Source organism: Streptopelia decaocto (genome assembly GCF_964273445.1).
Source record: "Streptopelia decaocto genome assembly, chromosome: 4".
NCBI lineage: Eukaryota > Metazoa > Chordata > Aves > Columbiformes > Columbidae > Streptopelia > Streptopelia decaocto.
In genome coordinates, this window is record NC_138658.1 from 22,026,471 (window position 1) to 22,052,509 (window position 26,039).

General features: G+C 39.7%; 2 protein-coding genes across 16 annotated transcripts in view; one reads left to right on the top strand and one right to left on the bottom strand.

Moving 5' to 3' along the window:
• Positions 1–317: 317 nt before the first annotated feature.
• PRMT9 (protein arginine methyltransferase 9) lies at positions 318–25,105 on the bottom strand. 13 transcript variants are annotated; one of them, XM_082050447.1, is made up of 17 exons: positions 24,975–25,104; positions 23,923–23,945; positions 22,726–22,821; positions 20,842–21,015; positions 19,716–19,768; positions 18,948–19,160; positions 18,264–18,412; positions 16,711–16,947; positions 16,018–16,185; positions 14,060–14,162; positions 12,826–12,932; positions 8,744–8,936; positions 4,943–5,126; positions 3,795–4,506; positions 3,171–3,324; positions 2,602–2,724; positions 318–2,395 (listed from the first exon to the last, which is right to left on the bottom strand). In XM_082050447.1, exons 6-17 carry the CDS (start codon positions 19,131–19,133, stop codon positions 2,180–2,182), a joined length of 2,532 nt encoding a protein of 843 aa, XP_081906573.1. In that variant the 5' UTR covers positions 19,134–19,160; positions 19,716–19,768; positions 20,842–21,015; positions 22,726–22,821; positions 23,923–23,945; positions 24,975–25,104; the 3' UTR covers positions 318–2,179. The 13 variants fall into 13 exon arrangements, with proteins under 13 accessions (XP_081906573.1, XP_081906571.1, XP_081906569.1 ...); XM_082050445.1 differs by having other exon boundaries at positions 24,852–25,025; XM_082050443.1 differs by lacking the exon at positions 24,975–25,104 and adding an exon at positions 24,696–24,810.
• Positions 25,106–25,254: 149 nt separating this feature from the next.
• The window catches only part of ARHGAP10 (Rho GTPase activating protein 10), a 150,623-nt gene continuing 149,838 nt past the window's right edge, over positions 25,255–26,039 (top strand). For all 3 annotated transcript variants that reach the window (XM_082050451.1, XM_082050452.1, XM_082050453.1), the window contains exon 1: positions 25,255–25,553. In XM_082050451.1, coding sequence (XP_081906577.1) covers positions 25,400–25,553 — 154 coding nt within the window. In that variant the 5' untranslated portion in view covers positions 25,255–25,399. The remainder of the gene's footprint in view (positions 25,554–26,039) is intronic.

Sequence of the window (26,039 nt, forward strand, 5' to 3'; positions counted from 1 at the left end):
CCAGCCACTATTAGAAGTAATCTGATTTCCTGCATGAAGTAAAAAGGGGCATTAGTAGAAATATCTGAAGGATCAGATCTGCTGGAGGCTAAATAACTGCTGTGCTCTAGCTTTTCAAAAACCTCACACTGAAGAATTTTTCCGAATACTTCAAGTTTTACCTGTTTGGTGTAAATAGGTAGGTAAGGTACAGAGACGGAACTCATATAGGAAAACAGCTATTTAAGTGCTTTGGTTGCTTTTTCAACAGCATTTCTAGAACACTAAGTTATCTTAGTATTACTTGGTTGTTTCAGTCCATGTGCATAGTATTCCTGTTTGTTTGTTTGTTTTTTTTTTTTTCTGGGAGAAAAATTACTTTTCATTGCAGTAGCTTATAGGATCATAACTTTCCATTAAAGATTGCTACTGATTTTCCAAAACAAATAGAAATCTTTCAACAACACCTACCCTCTCTTTTGATAACTATTACAACAGTATTTTCACAGTATGACCTATCACATTTATATTATTGATTTGCAAATAGTTCTTCACCTTTATATTAACCATATTTATTCCTCCATTGTTTTACGCTTAATCATCTCCCAGCTTTTCATTAGAAGTATTAAAGATTGCTCTTGCCTTATTTAACATTGCTTAAACTCAGAAGTAGTCGTTTTCAGCTCTTTACTTAGTCTCATTGAGTAAGGGTAGAATACATCCTTAATTTTTCTTTAATTCATTTTACCATCTTGTTAATTGCTAAAAAGCTTAATAAATACGCCTAACAACTCATACTTAGTATTTTTGCTATTATCGGAGGTCTGTCAGCATAAGAAGCCTGAACACTTTTCTATAAAAACTGTACACTGAAATTATCCTGTACCCAGCATGTTTGGTAGTCTTGGAGAGTAACTTAGATTTTATCGCTCGTGACTCTGGGTGCTGGAGTTTTTTTGGTGTGTGTGGTTTGTTTTTAAGAAAAGCTGTTTTCTGTGTAGTATGAAAAGCCTTTGTCCTACTCTAATTTGCTTACATTTTTGTTATGCATTGTACCTCTCGGATAAAGGATGGTATCCAGTTTATCTTCAGAAAACGTGGTTTGGTTGTTACCTCTGTTTTGTGGAAAAACTGAAAAAATATTGGAGATCTTTCCTCCACCCTTCCAGAAGGAGCCTTATTACAGCAATCTATCAGGTGCAGATTCAGCTGCAGAGTGGGACAACCGCAACTTCAACACTCCCTGAAATTAAAATGAGCAAGCTTCTCTAAAAACACTTGACCTAACATATGGGTCCTGCATGCAGTGAGATTCTAGAAAAAGTATTTGTGGATGGCACTTCCTACAGGTTCCTGTTAAGGAAAGATCACTGAAATGCCTCTTCTATAGCTACAGAAATATCTTAGCTAAATATCTTGCTAAGTTTTCCTCCTCTCTGTAGAGAGTGAGAAGCTTTAATTCTACCATTTGGATCTAAATTTAATAGAGGGAACTTCTGACCTGCATTATACCAAAATGTAATGCTGTAAAAGAAGGGCAGCAGTACTGTGGTGATTGACATAATATTTCATACAGCTTTCATATAAAGTACAGGCCCATTATATTACCAGAATGGTTCTCTGAGGGATCCTAAAGAGTTTACTAGCTTTGCTTTCTGCTATACAACTTGAGTTATTCGACAGCACTCCTTTACAACTTTTTGTAATTGTATATGTGCAACACTAACTTGTGATACTGCAACTGGAATGGTGTTACAGTCTCTGCTACATCTCAATGCACTTCAGTAGGATGCTCTGGCAACTGAGAAGTGGAACAACAGTCTGAGAAATGGGACTTTGTCTTGAACAACCACAGCTGTCTATTTCCAGTGCAGGCATCTGGATGCTTTTCCTCATACTACAAGTGACACAGTAGCAAGAGAAGCCTGTCCCACTTTTTTAGTCCCTGCAATAGCTGGCAATCAGGTTTTTACTGCAGTGAAGACAATACCTCCCCTAACTGCTTGGAGTCAGATAGATACCATTACAGTAAAGTTTTAGACCATCAATAGAAAAGTAACTATCTACTTCTAAAGCCACAAAAGAGCCTTTTTGCCCAGTAGAAAACTTAGACTTTAATGTAAATTAACACCAGTGATGTTATGAACAGTCAATTTATGCATAGGCAATTAACCACAAATCAGTGTACACACGATATTCTTCACTGTTTAACTATAATGCTAATATTGCTTTTATGGTGTTGAACATCAAGCACAAGTTCATCTCCAACCTGAACTTGGATGGGTTTGTCGAGAACAACTGCAGCTTGTTTCCAGTGTGAAAACTCATCAGATGTATCCAAGCTAAGGTCTTCATCTAGATGTATGTGATACCAGAAGGGAATTGCAGTAACCTTGCCAGACTTACAAATTTGTACCTAAAAATATTTAAAATATTCATTTAATAAGTTACACCCTTTCCAAAGAAGAAAATAAAGTAGTTCAAATCATTTCAATCCATTTCAGAGATAACTGCAGATCAGTAAATCACGTATTGAAATTTTCAGCCAAGGTGAGCAATTAATGAGCAGCTCTGCAGAACAGCAGCTAAGCACACTTTTAACTTTACAGATCCACAACTCACCTTCACTTCTCTGCTGGAGCTGTTCAAGAGAGGGTTCATGAGATCCAGCCTTAAAAGCTCTGCTGGCTTGCTCAACGGTAGACATGGTAATGTAGAGAGATCCAAATACACACGAACAGGTACCTAGGAGAATATATGGTAACTTCAGGCATCAACAACCATTAGAAAGTGAAAAGTTAAAAGAATTAATCATAATGCAAAAGTTTCTAGGAATTACTGTGATGCCTGTAAGAGACAGCCAAAATGCAGAATACACCCTTCTAATCCTTTTTGAAATGTGACTGTTGGGATACAAGGTGATGAAGGAGATAGTAAGGGCACAGTCACTCTTCTGTACGGTAACATCACATCTTTCCTTACTCAGATAAAACTTCTCCCACACCAGTTCTAAAATAAATGTTTTAGTATAACTCAAGGTCCCCAGCTGGTCACATAAACCTCTCTTGATAACTTAAACAATATGAAAAAGTTTCAGCTCTTTAGTTTTCTTGCATTTTATACCCAAACTAAACAGCTAGACAGCTGCAGGCTCTGGAACTGTGCCTGGAAGACATCACCCAACTTCATACCTTGAACTGGTTGATAAAAGGGGCTATATTAAACCCAAGAGTTGGTTCTGTTCCTTGAACAGCACTCTCCAGTAACAGAGACTCTGATTCTACAAGCATCCCATATACCAAAACATACTGTGGGAATATCTTTCCTCCGCTGTGAAGTAAACATCTGTAAAATGAGAGAGATTTCACCTCTAAAGCATATAATTCAACAGTAATCAAAGAACATTTAATTACATTTAAGAATAGTTTGCTCTAACAACAGTTGGACATGCATGTGAATCGGGGCTTTTTTAACCTTGTACTAAAGGCTACCTCTCTTAGTAATAAGATGCTATCTATCCTGGGAACTTCTGACAAACCAAGCAATAAGATCTTCCAATCATATCCTTGCATACAAAATATAAAGAAGTCTATGAAAGTGAAATCTTGACACTTTTAAAAAATATACATATTTACCATGGTCACACCAGAAACACTCTGAAGTTTAATCCCCAAAAGCTCAATCCATTCAGAAAGCAAGCTTTTCCTGCTCTACAGAAGCAACATTATGGCAATTTTGTAGTTAAAAGAAATATTTTCAAAAGTTTTTGAATAATTATGCATTCTTAGGAATACTTTTGTCCGTTTATACTGTACCTAGATATTGCAGCCTTTTCCATCACCTCCTGCTGGATTAAACCCGATGTCTCTATAACATCCAAGATAATAATACTCCACAATTTGTCTGATTTTGGTCTCTGCAGCACCACATTTTCATCTTCTAAGTGGCTGAGCCAAAACTCTAACGTTTCCTTAGGGAAATGGTTAGCTTCTGAAATCAAATTAAGTGCTGCCTGATGCTGTTCTTTCTCAATAGAACTGTAGGCTCTAACTGGTCCAAGTTTGCCAGCTATAATTGGCAGGATGGAGAAGCCTTCAGATACATCTAAAACATACAAAGGATCAGGAGCCACATGCAGAGAACTCTTGTTTTGACTTTCTTGCAGGTTCATCCCACTGCCATGTCCATCAACATCCATGGACTGTGAGTCCTTACTTGAATTTAAGGACAACAGCACTTTGCCCATGGCAGCTTTAAAGCATTCGTGGTATGGTATGTTGTTCAGCAGGGCTATTTCTGTGGATTCCAACACACATACTTGTCCATTGCCATCCTGTTTGCTCGTTGTCTGAAGACCAGCCAGAGCATCACATAATTCAGCCTCATTGCCCAAACTCAGCATGTCACCTCTGTCACTGAAGTCCATCCCACACTCTGAAGTCACAGAAGAAAACTTCTGGATCTTCAAGTAGCAGTCTTGGCAGCAAACTTCCATCATCACAGTATCTCCAGTATTCACAGAATAATCTTGGCAAAAACAGCACAAAAAAGTCATGTCAGTTACTTTAAAGCAAACATCACTGAAGCAGCCAAACAGCGCTTAAAAAAACCCCACCACACATTATCTCAGTTCTTCATTAGTTGTTAACTAGTATGTATGAAAAGAATTGTTCTAGACTGTAGCCCCACAAGCTGAAATTTGTGATTGTGCATTAACATTTGCCTTAAACTGTCCCACACCAGGCAAAATGCATTTAATCTCAAAACAAGCCCAAAACAAGCACACGGCAACTGTATGCTACAGTCCAGAAACATGATCAGGAACCACCTCACAGCGACTTGCTGTTGAACTTCTCCTAGAACTGTTTGCTGCCACTTCCTCATCTCCAGGATAACCTAACCAGCTCAAAACCAAAATGAAACCAAATCAACGTACTACAACAAGAAAATCCAGAGGACATACCGAGGAGGCCCTGCACAGGATAGACTGCCTGTTCCCAGCAAGTTTCCTCACTGGGACTTGTAGATAGAGCGTGCTCGTCATCAAGCTGTAGTACAAACCATACCACAATAGCATCTAGTATTCCTCCTTCAGTGACTGGCAGGCTGAGCTTCCAGGGCTTTCTAGCTGCAAGGCTTTTCAGCTCCTAACCAAAGTAGAAAGAAAGAAAAAAGTACTGAGAGAGCTTATTTCAATAAATAAAAAGTGGTTTTAATTATACTAAATCACTCAAATTTCTGCACCAATCCATGAAGACACCCAACAGAAACCTGAAGTTGACAAGCTGCTACAATACCAATTATAATTATTAGTAATTACTAGCACAGGAACCGTCATCTACATGCAAGTGCCATTATGCATAAAACCAAACTACATCCATCAACCATTAAAGCAAACATGACCACATCTAAGAACATACATGTTTAAAAACACTGAAAACTGCAACAAAGGCTTTAGACTTGAAAGACTTGCCTTATAAGAAGGAATAAAACTAGAGCCAGTCTTTTGGGCTGGATTCATGCCAATGCTTGAGTTCTAGAAATACCATACATAAGCACTGGATTCACTCCAACAGAGGTTCGGCAAAATCATTACAAAAACACTAAGTCAAACATCTTTGAGGATATTTTCTCTGCTACCTGGGCTACAGGCTTTGCGTTAATGCTCAGGCACTGCTGGGAAGCCTTAAGATCTCCCGTAAAGGGATCAGGTTATAAATTCTCCAACAGTCCTAAAAACTTCTGAATATGTAACAGGTATTAAGTCTTCTTTCATGTAGAATTTATTTTCCTCAGTAACTACCTTCTGCTACCAATATTCACAAACATATAAGGCCCAGCTCTAATGTCTTAGTTCCAGTATAGACCAGTTAACAGAAGGTCAATCAGAAGGGACCAAAGATTCTCTTAGTCACAACCATTCTGCTTAGTAACAGCCTTGCCTAAACATTTATCAGCTTCCTGATCTGCTTATGCCAACACTTGTCCTAAGTTTCAATCTTAAAATACACAGGGCAAAAGAAAAGTTTGACTCTAAGAACATGAATAGCTCTCAAATACTGCGTTTTTAATTTTTCTCTTCTTTATTCTCATTCTGCATTCTCCAAGAGTTGGTCTACCACCTTCTCAAAATTGAGAGATGGTTGACACTGAAGTTCATAATGAGATCTCACTGCTCTTCAGGAACAGGGCTCTGCTGCTCTTAATTTTTTCCTGTACATCTTCAACTGGAGAAGAAGAGAGCAGTAAGCTGAAGCTTTGCTGGCAGTAAGCTCCTTGAAGAAAGACAGCAAGAGCACAGGTGTGCATCAGTTCCTTGGTTTCTGGGAAGTTATAGCTGTTTAGAAGTTCATTTGATATTAAAAATATTCTTCCTAGTTATTCCTCTAAAGCAGCAGGCCCATGGTTCTCATCCACTGGTTATAGTACCTGTAATGTTACATCTTGTGGCACAGAACACTTAAAAATCCAGTAGAAGGCAGTTATTTCAGCTTTTTCTGCTCTCTATCATACTGCTTAACCCATCTTTATTCCTCACATGTCTACTGCATGAACATTTTTCTGTTATTTATGACAATTACAGACTAGAACAGCTCTAGCACATCAGGGTGGCAATTAATCAACTAGCATAATTAAAGAAAATAAAACAACAATGCAGGAGGAATACACAGTAACAAAAAAAAAAAAAAGAAAAGGATGTTACGCTACTCATATCCTCTGAGAGAAACACAACTTGCATTAAAAAAAAGTAAATGGAACTACAGACAGAAGGGAAATCTACAGAAAAAAAGCAGTTACCACGTTTCCTACATCTTGATTTGGAATGTCTTAAATATTCCACACAGTAACTTCTCATGAAAATTAGAAAGAGCCCAGTATCTGTAATTGTTGGCAGTAGCTCAGTTTCTTTAGGGCCTGAAAGCAAGACTGAGCTTTAATTACTGGCTGCTGAGGTAAACACTCACTTCCACTCCCAGTGGCACAGATCTGCTGCCAGCAAACCTGCACACAGGTAGTGCCTGGCAAGGTGCATCTGCAGCCTGGAACTACAGCCACGTCTCCTGCACCTACCTGCCAGGAATTCAGCTGCTGCTGCTAATAACTACCCTAATAAAGTAATCAGCATAACTCAGATGCTTTTTAAAATTTTGACTTCTTATCATTATTGCTGTGATCTGTACTGACATACTTGAAGCCTCCTACAACTCAGCTTGAGAAATACCATTGTACTGTATTTTAAGTCTTTTTCTCAGTTTTCTTAATTTTGGTCTGGATAGTTAGTACAAGCAGCCCTCTCATTCTTTGAAATACAAGTTTGGAAAATGGGCCTTTTCTATTACCTTACTCGAGCTGAGTTCATATCTGAATTTTGATCTTTAGGAGGTAATTCTGCTACTGTAAGTAAGTACAGCAGATTTTTCTTTTTTATTTATTTTTTTTTAGTTGCACTGATTGAACATCTATGTGTGGCCGTGACAAAAGGAAAAAAAAAAGAGAACTAAAAAAACCACCAAAAAACCCAAAACAAGTTGAAAGTAACCTACCAGCATTTGGAACAGTGCCCAGCAACAAAAGTAACAAGAAACAGTAACCAATGGCTCCAAATAAATTAATTGCATTTCATTTCTTCCTTTACTTACGATATCTTACTACTCCCTGGCAAGAGCACCCCATTAGTCTAACTAGAAACTTCAAAGGAGAAGTTCTGAAACACTGTTTGAAAACTAACACTGTTCTTTACTCTTTAAAATTATCTTTACATGTCTGCCAGCAGGCAGATGCTTAAGAGTAGGCGTCTCTCAGATGTCAGTAATAGTTTCTTATTGATGCTAGAAGCAGAAGGTCACAGAGAGATCATTCCCAGTTGAATACTGAAGAGCCTTGTCTTATTTCATTTTTAATCTCAGGATGTCAGACAAGCCAACTGGGAAAAGCTATTGATTCCAAACAACTGCAATTCCTGGCCAAGCAGTGGCCAAGAATTATTTCATTTGTATAACAGAATCTATTTTAAGCTCTGACTCACCACTTCAATGCTAACTACTCACCATGGGGTCAACGAGCAAGAAACACACCAGAGACCATGCTCAGACTATCATCTCTTCAGCATGCTCAGTTGTGAGTGGTTGAGGTCCTTGCCTTACAGTTCAGGTCTATTTACTATACGCACAGAAACTTATTCTGTGCAAAATACACAAATACTATATTTTAGAATGCCATATTACAAAAATACCATAAGATACACCAAAGGAGCTGAAGGGTGGAATCCAACTGTTTGAATACGGTAATTTCATAATCTCCCCTCTCTTTTACCTATCAACACTTAAGACATTTTTATGCCAGATGTAAAAGATATCCTCTCTTGTCTTCAAGAGTTTCCTGAAGACTCTAACTTCAGAGGAATAAACTAAGTCAGCTCCAACACAGCACAAATCATTTGAGATAAGTCTACTGCATTCTTCCTCCCCCTCCCTACAGTGAGGCTGGCAGCTGTCTGATCCTATGGTGAACTCCTTTAGTTCCCTGAACTACATGAAGCAAACAAAAAACTCCACCTTCAAAAAGTCATAAACTGTCATCTGATGAATCACACCACCACGTAATCAGATAAATATCAAAACCAGCAGAGGACTTCAGTGTAGCCCTGCCAACTTTACACTTGAGAACTGTTCTGAAATTGAACCCGGAAAACAACCAAGACATAAGGCTCTCATTATTCATAAATAGATTACTTATAAAGGACACGAAAAAAAACCCACAGTACCTGCAGATTGTTGAAATCTACTGTCATTACTTGACAGGCTTCTGTCAGAGGTACATAACCTCCAGGAATACGACTGAGCTTCTCAGTGGTGTAAGGTTCAACCGTTTCCTCTGAACCAGCAGAATCGTACGTTGGACTACAGAACTGCACTGAACCTGGCAAGTGCACACCAGCAACTTCTTGGTTTCCCACTCTAGAAGTAAAGGAAAAAAGGGGAGAAATGAAACTTTAAATAATTTGACAAAAAAACCCAAAGAAAATTATTCCCAGGCTGGCTAAATATTTTTAAATGCAGAGTGTAAGAATAGAAAAACTAAAAAATAATAAAACAGTTCTGTGGTGGTTTTGTCATGTTCGGAGCAGCTCTGAAGCACAGAGAACGCACATCCGTTTCAAGAATCAGAACTGAATGCCATCACTAGAAACTGAGAAAAATCCCACTATGTCCCTTACCAAAGGCCAGAGACTTTTGCCCCCTTATGTACAATTCCTTGAGTCTTGACAAGAATTATAAAGAAGAATAATATACTCTGTGATAATAAGAACAAATAAAGCTTTTCTGTTGATGCTGCATTAGACAGATAATGAAAGCGTTGCTTTAAGATGAACGGAATAGTCAAAACAAAGCAGACAGATATGCAATAAGAAAATGAAATTTCGGAGTCTCTTTGACATAGAACTTTCATTTTTCAGTATCTTTATACACTTATCAAGCACAATCTATGCAGAATGAGGCATTTTTCATAGTTACAGTGCTGCAAAGAAAGTCTCAGAATTGATTTCTTGCTGGAAAAGGCTTTGACAAGTCAGAATACATGCATCAGCCTCTTGTAAGACAGAAGATCAGTTAGGTTTCCAGAAACAAACTTATACCAAAAGCTTCAAAGAATGCTGTAAGTGCTACACTGTCCATCTCTGCGGTTTGAGGACTTAAGACACAGTCTCAATTTCAAAGTATGAATCAGGAAGTTACATGAGACAAGTCTTGCACAAACTACACTTCAGATTATTCAGAAAAAGTACACGTGTCTGTGAAAGATTTAGTGCTTCCCATTATTTGACAGCTATCAAGCAAATCCACATACTTATAGCGAGATCTAGCACTCAGAAGTTCAAATGACAACCAGTTACACTTCTACTTCTAGAACTATTTTTAATTCTGAACCACTTTCTCAGGAACCTCCCCTCCCTACAACAAAGTGTGACTAGACAGGCTGTCTTGTCTGATCATATTCTCATCAGATACGGTCATGTCCTTGATCTAGAGAAGCTCCCAGTCACAGAATTGAGTAAGCTGCCTTTTGTCATAACCTGGAATCTTAGGCAAATATATTTTGACCATTACACATAGCTAAAATACAAAAAATGAATCAGACTCCTTTTTTGGAGCAGATTCTCTACCAATAAAAGCATGTGACATACAGAAAGCACAAAGTGATAAGAATGCATTCTCTTAATTTGCAATAGAATCCATGTATTATTTTAAAAGAAATGCTACAACTAAAACAGAACAAGTGCTGTACGAGGCCTGTATTGTGAAACAGGTCAGCAAATCATTATATTATAATGAACTTTTCTGGCTTCAATATATAAGCGTAGAAGTAAACCCACTTTATTGCCTCTCTGTCTGGGATCAAATCAACTAAAAATTAAACACAAAAAAACCCTGAAACCTGTAATTCTTAGTGACTTAAATTAGCATATTGACCCATATTCTGGCATATTTTATTCAAGACGACTAAATGTAGATGTACTAATGTAGCAGACCTAAGTTCTCTTAGAATATTGTTTTACTGTTACATACTGTGATTTTTGAAAGATACCTAGTTCAAACTTGAAAAACAGTATGTAGTATACTCCGGTATCTTAACAGTTTTGTGGAAAGCCAAATTTATCCTTAGTTAAACTAAAGTCTTCTCACAAGTTCATCAGTTCATCTGCTCTTCTGAAGTAAACATATTTCACGTGGATCTGAAAAAACTGCTTCAAACAGAGCAATGACTTCAGGAGAAAATGAAAGCTAACCTAACAGAAAAAAATATGATACAGCACTACAACAGAGTTAGGCCCTGTAGTGATTCCAGCAAACACAAGCAATGGGTACAAGCAGCACCAGCTATGGTAAAAAACCATTACAATCATCACTAAAACATCAAGTAATAAAACTACAAGAAGAGGTACATCAGCACCAAAAACAGAATTACAAGAAAACTGCTATAACTTTTGGAAGGGACAGGGCGTTGAGCAACCTGATCTTGTTGAAGATGTCCCTGCTCATTGCAGGGAGGTTGGACCAGATGACCTTTGAAGGTCCCTTCCAATCTAAAATGTACTATGATTTTATGATCTAGAATTTCACTATATCCTAGGGAAAAAAAAAACCAAACCAACAACAAAAAACCTCACGAAACCTAAAAACAATCAGAGCACAAGAAACGTAGCATCGCTTAAAATTCCTAAAACAAATGGAGAGAAGCCAAAGCAAGACATCAACATCAGACACAGACAGATTCTGTCACTGTCATAGCTCATCAACAATTACAGTGAAAGGGGATTCCCTCCCTCAGCAAGATGAATCGTGTTTGATGCTAGATTGAACACACTCTTAAACGTACTTCAGGAAAAAAAAACAACTCAGGTAGTCACAGATTTCTGGGCTCTACATCTACTTACAACCACTCAAAAAAGAAAAGTTAAATCAGGAGGAAAAGTTCATAGAAGAAAAGTTGTATTTATTGTACAAGACAGAAAATGTGCTAGGTTATATAAAGAGCATTAGAAAAGAGATACTTTCACACCACTATATCACTAGGCATCCTGCTCATAAAAACCCATCCAAACCCCAGAGTTTTGCTGTAGATCATGAAAACACCTAAGGAAATATGGAGACATGCACATCAGAATAGTTCAGAGATCTGGTTAGTTTAAATCTAAGAATAGGCAAGTTTTTTACATAAAGCTTAACAGCACTTGTTAAAATAGACTTCAGATAGGTTTCCTTACTGGAGCAAAAAGGAATCTCAAACTATAAAGGCAGGAAATCTAAAAGTGACATTTTTCTTCTCCCTACAGAATACAATTACTTTGTGGCAATCATTTCAGTCTAGCTAGCCACCAGACCTCAAGCTATACTATTAGAATGGATTGTTAATTCAACCATCTAAAGCTAGATTACATTAAGTTTCATCCTATTTAAATTTTGTAAGGAACAGTCAGTATCACGTTTCAAGGCAAAAACCTATCTTCTAACTGACGAATAATTAACTTATCCTGAAATAAATTTCTATGACCATCTGCTATGGGAATTTCTGTCTCTTTTTGTCTATTGTCTCTGTCTACTGCATTAGAATAATCACAGATGCAGTTATCCAATACACTGAAGCTCCTGTAAAAGTTAGAGCTTTCTTAATCCGCAGTAAGATTAATCCTAAACAAAATACTCCAAGTCCAAACCTCTCAGATAGAGACTGTCTCTTTACAGTAATACTGTTCTAGAATTAAGAATAAAAATGAAAATAATTGATACACAGTTAAACCTGGTCTCAGCAAAGAAACCCCACTGTATGTTAGTTCAGAATAAGGCAAGGCACATCTTCAGAAACATAATGCTAGGTGGGATCATTAACATTTAGGCTTTACAAAATCCTGTCCTCATCTTCTGAAAGGGTTAGATCCAGCAGCAAGGTATGGAGCAGATTATAAAGAGGGTAAAATGGGGATAGAGGCCAAGCGTTAATCCGAGAATCTCCAATACGGCAATTGAGAAGTCATTTTACTATTAAGGAATTAAATCTATTTAGTATGTTTTAAAGGCCTGTATTCTAGTGTAACTGAAAATTGATGAAGTTATTCAGAAAGTCTGAACCACAAAGTGGGCTGGAGGGAGAAGAAAAAAAAAAACAGAACAAGGAACCTGGAAAAGGGGTGGGGAAGGTGAGAGCAGAAATCTGCTTAGTGAAACAGATAATCAGCCATTTAAAAAATAAAGAGAATAGTAAACGAAAAATTCTCAATAAAAACCACCAGTTTATCTTCCAAAATAACAAATATGGGTTCAAACCTGTGCCAGAGCTTAAACATACCTGTGATGTCTACGTATCTCTTTGCATTCCACTGCCATCCCAAATATGGTAGCACTTGCGGGAATAACTCGGCCATAGTCTCCACTACTGACATCTTGATTTTCAGGCTGCAAAAACATTAATAACAACATGCAATGAGACAATGACCTATTTTTACCACTACCGCAAAGCCTAGGTTACATATTAATGAGCCATTTAAGATTAGTTTTTAGTGATTAGTAAAGTTTCTGGTCTTTGTCGTTCTAGTTAACTCTTAAATACTGTGTTTCAGTATATCCATGCATCAGGTTTACTTTTCAGTCTACTACTTCCTCTCTGTAATTCTAAAAGTGTTGTTTAATTTGCATTCTCTTAGAATATATTGAAACATCTGAGGACCTTTCCTTTATGCATCATTCCTATACTTAACACTAGAGGTCACCAGTTTCAGTTTGATAAAATACAAAAGCTTTCGGCCAAAGACGAAAACAAAGCAGTATTAAAAAAAAAGTCTTTATAAGTCATAAGACCTAAAAGAGGTTAACTCACGTAAGATTCCTTGTCATATCACTTTGCTTAATGTATGCATTAGCTAAAACGCAAAATAAAGTAAAATCCAATAGACATAGTGGAATTGTTCAGTCTTCCAAAAAAGTTCACAGTTAGCAAAAATAAATTAAGAGCAGAAGCATACGGTATATTTACCAAATTATAGTTGACTGTTCCCTACTGTTACGATGAAAAATAATTCTACCATAATTCAGCATTTTCTGCTTAGACTGACATGACTTTTTGCTACCAAGCTGGTACCTCAAAACAACCAGGTCACAATCAAACTTGCAGGAAAATAGTACCTTTCAAAGACACACAAAGCCTTTTGGTGTCTCTTTCAAAGTGGGGGCATTGCAGGGGGAGGAAAGAAAAAGGAATGAACAATGATCAAGTGGAAACCATCTCTGTATGCTGGAAGGTTCCATCAGGGAAATCATGCATTGCAAGTACCTGTCTATTCAGAACATGAGCTCTCAGAAGTACAATGTATGCAGCTGCCTCACTGTCCTTCCCCAAAATCAAATTCATAGAACAAAACCAGATCACTCATTTTTAAAATATCAATAGGTATGAATTATTTACAAGACATTGTTCCTCATTCATTTATGCGTGTGATATGTGCACACACATGCATATATACGCACAAATATATATCAAACACAAACAGGAAAACCATTTATATGTACATACCCACATCACCTACCTTTGGTTGTAAAAGTAGATGTTCCCAAGCATGTATCAAGCTCTCCACAATTCCTTCTCCAAATAAACCAGCATCAACTGTTTCTGTGACAACCAAGGAAACTCTAGATATGAAAAAGGACACCATGAAATATAATGTATAACACATATTCCAGTTAACATTCTTTAAAAGGAAAACCACAAAACCACCACACCAATGTGAGCTCAGAGCAGAACTTCTACCAGTGTTCTGAAGATTCATTGCAGATCGGCCAACAAATGACATATTTTGAATTGTTAGAAGTTATTCAAGATGCAGACAAGAGAACAAATATTGAGTTTACCACAAGGCTTCTTGGTCAGTGTTTATAAATAAATTGCGTGGGAAGAATCTAACCAAAACAGGAAGATGTGTCAGCCTGAGCACACAGCAATGATACTGCAAAATACATATTTTGTCTGAATGTTGTGCAAGAATATGCATCCATGCATATGTTTTACAAGTGGGGGTTTTTATTCCTTTTTAATCAAAGCATAATAAAATTACTATGCCGATTAATGGATCCTAAAATCCCAAATCCTTTGGATTTAAACTACAAAAGGTAGGGCATGATAAGAAATTTACACAACAGTAACAAGTTATTCCTGACAGCTAACATCCAGTAACTCATCACATACACTAAGAGGATGCATATGATCAATTACTTTAGCTCAGCTGACACAATCAGACAAGGCTTGACTGGCATGCTAAACCATGGAAGCTTTTCCTTTTCAGATTATGAGCCTGTACCATCACCACCGACACATATATTGTTAGTAATTAAAAAGAAAATCGATTATCTCCTTCCCACATTTAATCTGCATCCCTAGCAGTGGTGAGTTGAAGTGATAAATCCGTGCTTCACATATACCAAACCAAAAATCCCTCCGGATTTCTACCTGCTAAAAATTTACAGATCCTCCTGAGGAACACCTGCTGAATGGGACAGTGAGCAAGCAGCAGCATAGCATAGAACACCTAGATCACATATCCTCAAAGCTGTAATACTGACCAAATTCTAACTTGCCATGAGCAATTCCAAGCTGGTGACTTGACCCAGTAGCTGTTCCTATGCTAAAGAAGGCATTACTTAATATTGGAAAAATAAACTATTTAGTTTTCCAAAGCATGTGAATCTCTGCTGCGCGGACAGGTGGGCTGATGTGTGTATACAAACAAAAAGCTCAATACAAACACAAAAACCTATTATCACAGGACAAACTGCAACACAGTTCCACTGATTTTTGCTCCAATATGTAAAGTCATGCTCAAAGCCCTGTGGATCCCTCCACAGCTGGGTGCCGACATACACATTTAGAGTCGGCCCAACCACCACCAGCCTTCCAGATGGAAACCACCATGATCCCGCATGTATCTCATGGCACCTTCTTGCCTCCAAATACAGCAGTGCTCTCCTTAGGAGACAGGGGAGAAGAGGATTTCCCTCACTCCCCTGTCAGAAGAGGCAGACAACCTGCAATTTCCGATCTCTCTGACAAACACAGAAGTCAATGTGGAGTTGCACGGGTGTGGTATGTCCCGGGAAGAGTCTTCCTTTGCAGGCCCTATTACACACCTCCATCCTATTCACAGGCTGCAAAAGTGAACCACAAGTTCAGTATACAAGTGTGTTAAATGATGACTTTTTTGATGGAGTAATCTTATTTCTCTTCTCCTGTTGCTGAAATATAATTGCACATGCCACAAAGCTCACACCAAACAATTAAACTTATTACATCATTGATTTACGCTAGAAATTAGTATGCTCTAAAAAACCTATCATCTCTGCACTGCTCTATAAAAACATAAAACTTACAGAGAACCGTCCCACATTCTGGCTAAATATCACAGGCAAAGTTAATTCCTGCTTAGGCCACCAGTTATTTTCTTGAATTAAGAGTAAATTAAAAACGATATCACAACAGAGAGTAAAAACGTACCTTTCAGGTATGTGCTTTGGAATTTCTATATCAAGTGACTTCAAATGCAGAAGTTTGATCTCTCTTTCCATATTATTTGCTGACACCACATCACGGGCAAGTTCATACATGGTTTTTGATAATTCACAGGCATAGACATAATGTGCTCCTGCCTTTTTTGCAAACATACTAAAAAACAAGAATCGGAGTTTCTTCTTTTCAGTTTAAATAATTCTAGGTAAAGCACAAAAAGATACTGAGATTTAAGTTATATACCCACATCTGCTTTGTATTTCTAAGAAAACAGTTCAAGTCTAAAAATCATCATTAAATGAACTAATATCTCTTGTGTGAACACTGATATCACACAAATTGATTATCTCCTTAATATGCTATCATAAAAAATACAGGTAGCATAACAATACTCCTCAGCTTCACTAAAGCCAGTCTTTATACTACAGCATTTTCATTAAGTAACTTTCTATATAAAAAGTATCTGCATCAAACCAAAAAAAAAAAAAAAAAAGAAGTGTTCCAGAAACACTACTAAACCCTAACCTTCAGACTCAGTGAATTCTGAAAGCTTTGTTTCTTTTCTCAATTTTTGTCTCCAAGGCATGAAAGTAAATTCTTTTTTTCACTAGCAACGAAATTTTGTTAGACAAACAAACATGTTTCTATTAAGCTCATGTTAAATATGTTCTTACAACACACCCCAAGATTCCTGTTCCTGTTCCAATATCAAGGACAGATTTGCACCCTGAGCGGACAGCATTCTCAATTGCTTTCAGGTAAGTAAGATTCCTCTTGGCATCATTGAGCATGATGAAGTGCCAGCGTTCCACAAGCCAGTTTGCAACGCGGTAAAAATTCTCCTTTGCATCAGCAAAATCTGGGTTGAGCTTCACTGCTTTGTGAAAATATCCAGCCGCTTCATCTCTAAAGCCCATTCTAATAGCAAAAATGACAAAGAAAAAAGAGACAAGCAATCAGCTGCCAAGCTTTTGTACATATCTGAGATCTGTAATGAGGTCTTACATCAATTAAAAGACAATGGAAATATTTTGATTGGTTAGAAACATTTGCTTTAAAAATATTGATCTTACCTTATGAAGAAGAATGATTCACAGCTTTACATCAAATCACTTTAAAATGCAAAGGTAGACAAAAACACCAATGCATACACCAGCTTTCATCCACTACTACATCATTTGACAAACTAGAACAGGTTTTATGAGAACTTGCTGCAACAACATGAGAGCAGCAACTCTAACCCAGTCTCACAGACTTTTAAGTCACAAGACAAGGCTACAGAAGCCAAAACTGTTTTACTGTATTTAACTGGAACATACTATAAGTGAACCAAATTTTGATTTCTTTGTGCTTCCATTAAATGGCAATTTTGAACCAGAAGCAAGTTTTTATGATACCCATTAACATATTCAAGTCAGACAGTGCTAAAAAAAACCCAACCAACCAAAACCACCAAAACCTATTAAATGCAAACCAAATGTACATTTTAACACAATGCTGGGAGAGTTGTTCCTTCAAACAAACCAAATCATCACAAAAGGCGAACCTAACTAAAACTATGTGGACTCAGGACCTATGATTTCAGTCTTAAAATGCCAGACTCAGAAGACCTTAGAACTTAAGAAACAGTGAAGTGCCTTGTTTTGCAAAGTTTGAAGAAAGCAGAAAATAATGTTTTACACTACTAAATAAAAGCACAAGCTGAAATCATTTAAGAACAGCCCTACACAGTACAGTATAAACAATCACATCACATCAAAGGTGTGCTAAATGTGACCTCAAGAAGGTCCAGAATTACATGACTATTCAAAGGTAGCACTATTCACGGATCTAACAGGAAAGGAAAGAAGAACTTCAAAAATTGTAGGTTATCCACAAAAGTTAACACAGAGACTCTGAACAATTTTGGTTTCTTTTATTTAGCGATTGTTTGACAAATTGTTAGAAAATACTTTAAGGCAGTGCTTTTACTTTTAAGTTTTTACTTCAGTAAAAGTACTTTTTTTTTTTTAATATACTTTTGCTGTGACTACCAAGATTCATTTTAGCATTGGCTACTCTATTTGAAGCTGACAGACCTAAAGTTCAACAGTACACACTACACAGCCTCAAGCATGTGCTCACATTTACTTCTTTTAAGCACATTTTATGTGCTCTGTTGAATTGGGTATTGTTTTTTAACACACAATACTAAATGTGAACCTTACAAAAACTGAATATACATTGCTACAAACCTGAAAAGATGTTCTCCCATACTATTGCATATCACTTCATCATTTGGATACAGTTCAAGTGCTTGTTCATAACAGTTAAACAGATCTTGAATCCGTGACAGAGAATCTAGGTCTTCTGCCCATTTAAAGAGAGTAAACCGAAATGTTTCCTAGAAAATAAAACGTATACCACTGAATTGCTGGTAGTTACCAGAAGTAGGTAACTGAGCCCTGAAAACATCTACAGAGGAATCCTGACATGTACCCGAATACCTTCATCTCCTTCAGCAGCAGCATACAACTGCTTGCTATTGTCCCACATTAGTTGGCTCACTTGAAGAAGCACAAATAAGCTCTCAGATATCCAGAGTATCATCACCCAGCAACACAGACTAAAGCCTGCATATGTACTAACGCATGCTGTACTACAAGCCAATACTATCAAGGCACTATTTCCATGAAACATAGCACAAAAAAAAAAAAAAAAAAAAAGTGTATCAATTCCCTTCCCACAAGCTCACACAGGTTATTAGACAACTTACTGGCCATCTCCATTACTATTGTTTTTTGGGTGGGTTTTTTTTTGTTGTTTTTAAGACTGAATAGGAAAATCAGTTCCATATAACAAATCAAAAGCATCAAACTTGTCACAAAGCCTAAAAAGGAACAGAGTAAATTGTTTCAAGCAATTCAGAGAGCACTTACTTTGACACTAGGTTTTAACTCAGGAGCTAAATTTAGTACCAGCAGATAGTGAGCATACGCAGTTCCAAAATCTTGGTCCTCCAAGCAATGCTGAGCGCTCTGCAAAGACCTGGAAACCAACTCTTGCCTGCCAGCTTCCTGGGCACCTCTATGGACACGATGCAATTTAGAGTTGGAGTTGGGCATTCTGAATGACAGAAATACTTGCTCTTCCTAAAACAAACAAACAAACCCAACCAAGTTATGTATATTGTAGGCCAAAAAGACTGCGCACAAAGCTGACAGATCAAACAACATTTTAATTTTCATTGGCATTGGTAAAGACATCTTCCCCCCAGTCCCTAAGCATTTAAAAAACATGTTCATGTTCATGCCACTGATAATTCCATCAACTTCAAAATGACTGTTCGCCCTTCAAAAGTCAGACGTGTGTCATGTTTATGTTATACCAAATCCTGGAAACAAGTTATGCTTCTTCACTTTTTGAAATTAATTTCTGAAATACATATTTTAGCCTGACCAAACGGTTTTGCACACTGCAAGTTCATGCACTGGTAAGTTTCATAATCAACCACAAAAGCTGCAGGTGAAATCTTCTCTACTTCAACAACAGTATCTTAACAAAGCAAAGACTGAGAAAAAGTGCTAACAGCTCACAAAATTTTTATTTTACCCATGGCAACATGCCTATTTTTTTCCCTCATTAAAAAGTATCAGAATCAATATGCACATTTTTGAAACTGCTTCAGTTATGGCTTTAACACTTACCTACTTACAAGGGCTTTAACACCGCCTTCAAGAATTTCAGATGTATCCTAAAGCTGAAGAAAGGGAACGTTATATGGAGAGGCACTGCACAAAACACACCACCATCTTTAACTAGGCTTTTCTTTTAATTAAGAAAACCCCAAACACTTGTCACGTCTGAAGCGAACATCGGTAACTCACACGTGGGCACGCAAAAGCAGCCAGGGCCACACGAACCCGCCTGCTGTACTGATCTGGGGGCCAAGGAGCAGAGAGGACGGGAGGGTGGGGCGGCTCCGAACCGGTGGGATCGCGGAACGAGCCGCAGGCCGCACGACTGCCAGGCACTGCCCCACTCTCGGGGCGAGCCGCGGGGCCGCCGCCTCGGAGCGGGGCGAGCAGCGGGCTACGGTGGAGCGGGCCTCCCCAGCGGCTGGGCCGGAGCGCCGGGCGCTCCAGGGACCATCACCTGCTCGGCGCTGAACGGGCCTCCCGAAGAACAGACGCGCACACAACTGGTCGCCGCCATCTTAGTACCGGGCGGAAGTCGTCACACACGCGCAGTGCGACAGCCGTCATGCGTGCGCAGGCGGCACGCGCCTTCCCGCGGTGTGTGCGCCCGGCCCCTGCAGCGCAGCCCCGCCCACCCCTGTACTGCGCCCGGCAGGGCCGGGCCTCTCGCCTCCGCCCCGGGGCGGCAGCTGCGTGTCTGCTTAACAGGCGCGCTCAACCGCCGTAAGGCCTAACGCGGGATAACGCACACGAAGATTTAAAAAATCGGTTTGCTTGCTCTTAATTTCTGGTCAGTTTGTGACAAGAGGTCCCCCTCCCCCTAGTTTTTCTCTACAATTTTAAGATGTAGACGCTCACTTATTTTAGCAAATAAAAGATTTGCTAAAGAAACAGCTAAGACTGACATGTTTAAGAACCAAAAAAAAAAAAAAAAATTGCCAGAAACTAGTATTCTAGAAAAGTTAACACTTTGAAAGGTGACAAGAAGAAGGCACTATGCAACTAAAATAAAATTCGTAACTGTATTCATAAAAGGTTTGAGAAAAGCACAGACAAAACTTGGCAAACTCTTTTTTAATGCTAACTCAGCTTGTTACTTTTGAGCTTAAACGTGCTTGAGTAGAAACCGTCTTACCATTCCTTTACATCTATATAGATATATGGAATAAAGGTATTTCCATTGTCCATGTGTTTTCTCCATCCATCTCCAATCTTCCAAAGCCAGTAATTCAGCTCACAGGAATGCAGGACCCAAAGTGACACGCAGCACAGCTAAATCCAGTCCCTTGCCCTTCAATGGTGTTCTGACCTGCTTGGCAGACAAGAAGTACCACCTTGATGCTGTGTAAGAATGGCATGCCGTGCAGACACCACCTATCACTGCTCTGTACTATGTTACTATGTTCCTAAAAGTTAATTGCACTGTGCACAAGTCCCAAGAATGACATTTAAGGAGAACATTCACACCACCTAGTTTTAAGTCATAAACAAATCCCAGTTGTCTTGGGCCTTTGACTAACAACTCTGCAGCAACGGGGATTGTGAGGAGGAAAATTCAGAGCTTTGTTCCCAATCTCCCATCGCTTATCTCGCTCCCTCCCATGCCTGTGACACCACCTGCCTCCTTTCTTTGTGGAGCCTGGCAGGGTGCCTGCTGCGGGGTACAGCCACATGCAGGGTCCTGGAGTGCGGATCTTTTCTAAAAAAGGCAGAGTTCATTTGGTATTGTCCTACTTCTGGGACAAGAGCAGGCTATGGCATTGTTTACTAATTATGAAATGTCTGGAAATGTCTGTTCATCTTTACTTTCCTTCTCTGAAGCATGAAGGCAGCTCTTCCAGGCTTTTACAGCTGTGGGCATTATATTTGCCTTCACTTTTGAGAAACAAATGAGTACCCTTTAAAAATGACAGGCCAACATTTTGAACAAGAAATAAGTAGCACATACGGAGGGGGAACATTATGTCTGAAATAAACAAAATAGTAGTTAAACTGTAATCCATGGCAAACTTAATTACTATCCTATAATGTTGTAAGTGGGGATGTGTATACAAACATTTTCAGAGAAGTGATCCAAAGGAAAAAAACTGAGAACTGAACTACTCTGGAATCAACTTCTGATGGATCAAAGACATGTCAGAAAAGCGTAAAATAAGAACTGGTAAAGCACTTGGGCTGGATGAAATCCAAAAGGATGCACAAATGCTAGGGTCAGAAAATATTGACTATTTCACATTAATTGAGCTCTAAAGGAGGATGTGGTATCTTACTAAATCAACTGGTACAAACAAGTACCCAGGCCTTCCTTCAGTTTTGAAAGAAAAGCTACGAAATTTCACTTAGTAAAAGAAGGGGAACAAGCTTCTCTGAATTTAGCTTAATTATCCTTTGCAGCCTGAGGATGATAGCATGGGAAAGAAGAAAATATTAGCACCTGTGGGATGGGAGGGAGAGAGGGACTAAGAAATGTACAGACAATTGTCACCTGTGGACACTGGGGTGTCACAGGAGCTGGACTGTACCAAATGCTGTAACAGAGACAGTATCTCTGTAGCTCTATGACTCTCCAAAGCTGTTCAGCTGGATCTTTGGCCAGATGGGTAGTATAAATACTTTACAGTGCCCATTTTTAAGCATAAATTAAGTAGTATTGTGTGCTAATTTGACCCAATTTAAACAGACATTTCACAGTGTTAGATTTGTGGGAAAAGATTATTAAAGAGTGTCAGTGTAAAATCCTTGCAGTTCAAAAGGGTCAGTTCAGTTCAAAGGCTGGGAAAAATATTTGTTAATCCCCTACTCTCTGTACTTTTTAATGAAACACTTAAGAAAAAAAATAACCACAGAATATAACATTTGCAACACTGAAAAAGCATACAGCTGCATACTGATTTATTGAGTAAAGCTTGTCCTGTAAAGGAGGGCCAGAAAGCAAGGTGAGGGTCAAAATGAAACTGTGTAAACCCTAGCCCAAAATAGTACTTTTCTCCTGAGGTGCTTAGAGAAGAAGCTACAATACCTTGGGCAGATGTTGTTACTGGTGATGTTCTCCTCAGTGTTTTCAACAACTCAACACAGCTGAATGATGCAAATGGTAGGAGCTGGTATCAATGCTCTGTAATAAAACATCAGGAAAACTAAAATTAAATTCACTAATTTCTAACCCGTCTCTGCATAACATACAGGCTGCAGACAGGCAGAACAGTGTCCTTCATGAAAATCAGGATGTTGAAATGATGAGACAAAAAACGTTAAGGAAGATAAGATTAAACCAAACAGACACTATGCTGGTGTATGCCTGTTGTACAAAATGACTCAAAGATGGTGTTTCCTGAAATAATGCATGCAATGAATGATGTCAGGGAAATAACCAAAGCAAAGGTAAATACATGAAGGAGGGACAGGATGTTGCCAGAGCTTCAGCAAGTCAATCTATGTTATAGTATTTTAAAAAAGGCTACAAGAGGGTTGATGTCCCTTAGCAGGGAATGGCAGAAGAGAATTTTCTAAACTGCTGATATAAAAACACTTGCAGCCTTAATTACTAAAGAAAACACAACTCCTTTTATTACTCATTAGATAGATAATTTTTGTCAATTTAAATTAATGGGTTATGATTTCTCCAGTCTTCCACTTTTTTTTTTTTAAATCACAGTTCCACCATTTCAGGGTCAGACAATGTTTTGAACTGGTGGATCAGGTTTAGAAAAAGCTATATTTAATACTTTTGGTGGTAGGAATAGAGTTTCATGACTGAACACCAGTACTGGATAAACACCGTAGAATATCAACAACAGAGAAATTGCTTCCTTGCTGTATTATGTAAATAGAAGTTAACTCCTTTTATTCTGGGAAAAATGCATATTGTGTTTATGTATGTGTTTCTGGACTACTGCTGCTTCTTTTATCTGCAAACAGAATTTTTACTTCCCATGATAAAGGTGGGTGGACCAACAGGCTTGTCATTGTAGGACAAATCTAGATTTTAGACCTAGTGTTTTTTTACCAGCTAAACAACTGAGGGCTAAGCTAAACATCCAGATTTGCAAGCAAATCCACACAATGAATGCAACTCAATTACTTTACAACCCTTCAGTGGAATGATAATAGGGAAGTTACAGTAACTATAAACAAGCACAAAAAATATTATTCTAATTTTAATCCTGAAGACAGCCACAGGACAGAGTAAACAAACTATTAATGGAAGGCTACTTACTCTTGAAATGCTGCTCCAGTAATCTAAACAAAGATAAGGTTTGTTATTCTGATTCTACAAACATGAGTCATCCAAAATGAGATTCCTGAAGTGTCCACCTATTTCCATACGTGACTTCTGCACATCAGTGCCTGGGGTCATACAGTACAAGGTTGACAGTAACACTATCAGCTGTCTTCACCTCAGTCATTTATAGAAATCTTAAGCGCTATTTTAAAAGAAAGGTAAAAGTCTTCTGTGTGTGTGTCTTCAAAGCGTAAGCTACAAAACAGCTGCCTTTTTTGTATGTTTCTCTGGCCAATACAGACTAGGCTTAACTGTGGGCCCAACAATACATTTAAAATAATACCAAAGCTCACTGCTTCAAAAGATGCAGGAACTAAGTTTGCCCAAATACAGAATGATGAGATAGACTGAAGTTACTCCCAAAGGCGGCATTTAGACAAATATTAATGGCTAAAATATATACCCCAAATAATCTAAAAAAGCCCCAACAAATCACTATGAATTGCACTACTGTTAAACCATTAAGCCAATGAAATTACAGCTAAATTTTAAATACAAGTATAAACTTTTTTCTGTTTTCTTTGTAAGCTTCCTAACATTCTTAAGCAAAACAATTCAGCACTGAGTAGTCTTCTCAAAGTCTTGCTGCAGTATTTGTTTGTAAGCACCGCTTGTGTTAGATTAAGTGAAGACACAAAGGCAAGGCTCTATCTACTTGACCCAATTAACATCTCACGGCCAGACACACCAGCAGGACAGGGCCAGACCTCATGGGTGACCAACGCCAGCCTTCCCTGGGGGAAGACCAGCAGAGACACCGACACCACGGCTGATTTCCGACCAAGCAGCTCTTTCCATCCGCAGAGAACCTGCCTTGCCCCTTCCTGAAGCCCACGGACGCTTCCGTGAGGTGAATCACCCACCCGCGGCCGCTGCCTCTGCGGTGCGGGCTCGCCCTGGCCCTGCCGGGCCTCTGCCGTACCGGCTCCCCTCACAGCCGCCCCGGACGAGGGGGACTTCGCCCGGGGAACGCGGTACGTGAGTACCTGCCCGCCTCCCCCGCGCGAGGACGCCGGTAACGGCCGGGCGCGCGGCGTGCGTAGGCGCACGAGCCTCGCGTAACGACCGGGCGCGCGGCAGCCCCAGCCGCCAAACCTGGCATAGCCGCCGCCGCGGGGCGGAATGGGGCCGGCACAGCGGAGCGAAGCCGCCCCGCTCAGCAGGGCGGGGCCCGGCGGGGCTGCCGGGAGCGGGGCACCCCTCTGCCCCGTGCCGCTCCGCCCCTCGCAGCGGGGAGGGCGGCTCCTCTCCGCTCGCCTCGGCTTGCCTTTGCCCGCGCCCAGCCCTGCGCGGGGGGAGCCGTCGCCGCTGCTCTTTTTGTGGCTGCGGCTCCCGTCTCGAAGAGGTTTCTGGTGCTGCGGCGTAACCGTGAGAGCTCGGCGGGCAGGCGAGCCCCGGCGCAGCGGCAGCCATGGGGCTGCAGCCCCTGGAGTTCAGCGACTGCTACCTGGACAGCCCCTGGTTTAGGGAGCGGGTGCGAGCCCATGAGGCTGAGCTGGAGAAGACCAATAAGTTCATCAAAGAGTTGCTCAAGGATGGGAAAAACCTGATCGCCGCCACCAAAAGTGAGTGTGGGGGGCGATGCCGGGTCGCTGCGGGGGCGGGGCCCGGCGCTTGCAGCCGCTCGCCCGGCGCTGGAGGGGTTCGCCTTTGTTGCGGGGAGTTTTGCACAGGCTTTAACAGCTTCTCTCCCTTGGGACCCCCGCCAGCCGCTTTGGGGACATCGGTCCTTTCCAGCCCTTGGCCACAGAGCGGGGATACGGGATAGTGGCGGTAGCGCTGGCGGCGGCGCCGAGTAACTCCGCTTCATGTAGCGCCGGTTGCGGCTGCCCGGTCTCTTGGCCGGGCCCGGCTGATGGTTTGGCGGTGCCGAGCCCTCAGTCAGCTGGGCTGTTAAATCCGCGGAGAGGACTCGGGTTCGGGTTTTACCGGTGCGTTGCGAGCTCAGCGTCTGTGAATTGCGTATCTCAAAATAACGATGCGTGTGTGTATGGGTTTATAGTCAGTGAAAAGGCTGCTGAATATACACCTCTGTCAACATTTTAACTTTG

What these genes read in the sequence shown, in the direction of transcription:
- PRMT9 (XM_082050449.1), bottom strand. Translation starts at nt 19,133, where the DNA reads ATGCCCAACTCCAACTCTAAATTGCATCGTGTCCATAGAGGTGCCCAG. An exon ending in ACAGGAACAGGAATCTTGGG is followed by an intron (nt 16,186 to 16,710) that starts GTGTGTTGTAAG and finishes CTTGTTTTTTAG; the next exon opens with TATGTTTGCAAAAAAGGCAG. An exon ending in CCAAAGCACATACCTGAAAG is followed by an intron (nt 14,163 to 16,017) that starts GTACGTTTTTAC and finishes TTTCATATCTAG; the next exon opens with AGTTTCCTTGGTTGTCACAG.